Source organism: Penaeus monodon, chromosome 12 (assembly GCF_015228065.2).
Source record: "Penaeus monodon isolate SGIC_2016 chromosome 12, NSTDA_Pmon_1, whole genome shotgun sequence".
NCBI lineage: Eukaryota > Metazoa > Arthropoda > Malacostraca > Decapoda > Penaeidae > Penaeus > Penaeus monodon.
The window spans coordinates 42,735,913-42,739,818 of NC_051397.1; the positions used below are offsets into that span (position 1 = coordinate 42,735,913).

Consider the following 3,906-nt stretch of genomic DNA (forward strand, 5'->3'; position numbering starts at 1 on the left):
TCCTTCTCTTCGTTTCATTTGCCTTCTCTCTCTCCCCCACCCCCTCCAACCTTCCTCCATCAACCACCCTCTCTCTCTTTCTCTCTCCCTCCCTCCCTCCCTTTCTTCCTCTCCCTCCCTCTCTCCCTTCCCCTCTCTCTTCCCTCCCTCCCTCTCCTCCTCCCCTTCCCCCTTCCTCATTCCCTTCCCTCTCCCTATTATCTCCTTTCCTCCCTTTCGCACATTTATTCTTTCTGTAGAAGGCCACAGACAGACGGAAGGCAATATTTAGCAAAGAGGAAGTGTTCTGAGCCTCAAGTTTGTTCAGTAATTTCGCGCTCGTTTTGTACTTGATAAATTGCCCATTACTGTGCTTTCACTCGCCCGAATTTCTCAATAGGTGTTGTTGGGAGTTTGTGTCGTGTTTTTTAACTTTCTATAAAATTAGTGTTGTGGTGTTAAAATAATCATAATTATCAGTGATGTGTTTCCGTCTGTTACTGCTTACAGACCCTGCTGGTACCACTACTACTACTACTACAGCTACTATTGCCACTACTACCGCTGCTGTTGCTGCTGCTATTACTACTATCACTACCATATCACTATTATTGCTGCTGCTGCTGCTGCTGCTGCTGCTAATGCTGCTGCTGCTGCTAATGCTGCTGCTGCTGCTGCTGCTAATGCTGCTGCTGCTGCTGCTAATGCTGCTGCTGCTGCTAATGCTGCTGCTGCTGCTAATGCTGCTGCTGCTGCTAATGCTGCTGCTGCTGCTGCTGCTGCTAATGCTGCTGCTGCTGCTGCTGCTGCTGCAGCTGCTGCTAATGCTAATGCTAATGCTAATGCTAATGCTACTACTACTACTACTACTAATGCTACAATATTGCTATTACCACTACGACTAGTACTGCTACTACAATATTACTATTATTGTTCTTATCCTTCCTCATTTTATAATTGTAATTAAAATCAATACCACCATCATTGCTATTATCGCAATTGCTATTATCATCATCCTTAGTAGTATAGTCAAAGCCATCAACAGAATTTATAAATCATATCATCATAGTAAACTGAAGGAAAGTGTTTGCCATTCATAGTGCTTCTAAAACTTCCTTATCAAACTAAATTTAATAAACAAGATGAACCTGTTTTGCCATTCATTATGCTTCCTTATCAATCAAAACTTGGCAAACTTCCTTATTATGCTAAATTTGATAAATTGCATAAACCTGTTTCGTTATTCATAGAGCTTTTTAAATCTCCTCCTCCAACCAAGCCAACTACTTACGCTGCCGTCCTTCGCCGAGGAATCTGGAGAGCTTTTTCCCGAGGAGGAAGAGGAGGAAGTCGAGGAGGAGTCTGCTCTCCCGGCGTCCAGCTTCCCGGGATCGAGCTGAGGGACGTGGCTTTTGCAGAAGAGCCTCGTGTCTTTGGAATCCAGCGGACTCCTGTAGAAGGTCTTGAGAGTGAGTCTGAGGCCGCAGTGGTAACACTTGAAGCACGAGCTGTGGAAGACGAGTCTGAGGGTGGGCTCCGTCCTCTCCTGGGGGTACACGGGCTCGCCGCACTTGGCGCAGGGCGGGTCGAAGCACGAGGCTCGAGCTCGAGGCTTGTGGGCGACGTTTCGGGCTTCGAGGTTGAGCGTCGCGAGCTTCTCGAGGATAGCTTGGTCACTCGGGGTCACGGGGTCGACGCTGACCGAGCGGGCGAGAAGGAGATTCGCCGCGTTCTTCTCCTCCACGAGATCCTGTTTGACGCTGTTGCTGCGGATGAGGAAGGAGAACCTCTTGGTCGGCTGGTTGGTCGTGATGGAGGTCGGGAGGTGGCGGTTCTCAGCGCAGCTCTGCACTGCTCTCTGACTGTTCGTCTCACTGTCACGTGCACTGGTTCTGTTTTGGTTGTATTTTGGCTCCTCGTCAATCACTTTTACATTGATTACCTGAGGCTCCGTCACTCTCTGTCTGGTGGAGTAGTGCTTGCGGGGGCCGGAGGGGCCGCCCACCAGCGATGCATCCGTAGGGGAGGGCGCTAAGGTACACATGATGGACGACACGCACGAGGGGCCCGTGACGCAGGCGTGCGACCCGTGCGGCTGTTCGGCCCAGACTAATCCTTGCCGCGGGAGCCCGGCCGGCCCGCTCGCCCCTCGGCCCACGGAACCGCCCCAGCCCAGGGGGGGAGGCAGCAGGGGCGGCGTCACCCCTTGGAAAGCATTGCTGCCCGTGGGGTCTGCGGCTTCGTTGGCGACCCACAGCTCCTCGTCGTCTTTCTCTCGTTGGTCGCGGCAGGGGATGTAATTGAAGACGATGCTCTCCTCCCCGCTGCTGCTGCCGCCGGACACGTGTCGCAGGCGCCGCAGCATCTGGCGGAGGTCCGGCGACCGAATCATGCACGGCGCCGTCAGCATCACCGCATCCCGCATGAAATCAATGCTACCCTTTTTGACTGTCGGTTCCTCGGTCGTACAACCATTGCCCGAGTCGGCTTTATCAAGACTCGGTTCCGTCGCCCTCGGTCTCCCGCTCTCCGGCCAAGAAAGAGCTTCTTCGTCCCCAGCGTCGAAGGAGGACGTCCGGAGGCCCTGCGGATCCCTCGCGCCTCCGTGGCGATGGGATTCGTCGTCGGATTCCTGGCCTGACCAGTTATGGCGGGACGAGGCCGAGTCGTCGCTGGCACTCTCGTTCTCGTGCTCCGTCACCGTGTAGGCGCTCGAGAAGGAGGTGGGCGTCGAGCCCCGGTCCCCCTCCAGCTCAGGCGCTGCCTCGTTCGGGATGATCTCCGGGCACTCGGCTGGGATGACCCGCCACTCGAGCGTCACCTCGGCGTCCGCTGCCTCGACCGCGTTCTCCTGTTCCGTAGACGCAGCGCTCTCGTCTAGGACTTCCTTCTGGCTCTCCTCTTCGGTTCCAGAAGCGGCACTCACCGGAGAGACCTGCAGGTTAGTGGCGTCGCCGCAGCTCTCGTCGCCGATGGTGATGGTGGTGGAATGGCGGGGCGGCGGACTCATGCCCACCTCGATCGTACTGCTCAGGCCGGAGTCGCTCTCCGACAGCGACGACAGGGAGTCCGACAGGGACGACACCGACTCGTCGTCATCAGAAGAGTCAAACAGCTGACACTTCGGATCCGACATCATGAACACTGTCCCTGTCACGCCGACATTTTGGTCGATGATGCCAGACTTCCTGGAGGATCGCTTGGACGTGTGTATCTCCGGAAGGTCCCGATCCTCAGGGCCTTTAGGCGTCGATGAAGCACGCTGCATTATGCTATGAGCAAGCTTCAGCTCCTTCAGGTTAACGTACACAACCTCGGGCGTCTGAATGTCATACTGCTGAGGCTCGAAGTGCTCAGGCTCCTCACTGGGGGTGGGAGGAGCGTCCCCAAGATGCTTCGCGAGGCAAGGACGTCCGTCCGAGACATCCCAGAGGGTCGTTTCGCCACTGCCAAGGACCGTCCCGACGTCGCCGCAGCCCTGGAGGTGAGCCTCGTGCACTCTCACCACTGTCACGTGAGTCATGCTGCCGGACCACTCTCGAGGCGACGTCGACTCACGCATAGATTCGATCGGATAACCCGTTACTTCGGTTACTGTAATTGATACATTATCTGATTCATTACAGCATTTTTTCATTTTTCAAGGGATTATGATAGTGGTTCGGCGGGGTGATTAGCAGGGAGCGTCGGGGATCACTGTGAGTCAGAGCTACGTCTTGATATGCAGTTCAAGGCCGTGGACTCTGAAATAGCAGATAAAAACACACATTAGGGTAATATCGTACAAAAACTGTTTATATGTAACCCGTCTGATTTCATATTTTGTTTCATGTGTATTAGATGGATGAAATAAAACACAATAATAAAACACAAAATGCATAAAAAAGTAAGCATTATAGTACAAAACGAAATAGCCACAGTATAACC

The 3,906-nt window shown here is 53.7% G+C and overlaps 1 protein-coding gene across 2 annotated transcripts in view; it reads right to left on the reverse strand.

Annotated features, from left to right (window-relative positions):
• Positions 1–3,706, reverse strand: part of LOC119579467 — a 26,326-nt gene extending 22,620 nt beyond the window's left edge. The window contains exon 1 of one of the 2 annotated variants that reach the window (XM_037927304.1): positions 1,271–3,706. In XM_037927304.1, coding sequence (XP_037783232.1) covers positions 1,271–3,616 — 2,346 coding nt within the window. In that variant the 5' untranslated portion in view covers positions 3,617–3,706. The remainder of the gene's footprint in view (positions 1–1,270) is intronic. The other variant, XM_037927303.1, reaches the window with a different exon arrangement.
• Between the last annotated feature and the right edge of the window lie 200 nt (positions 3,707–3,906).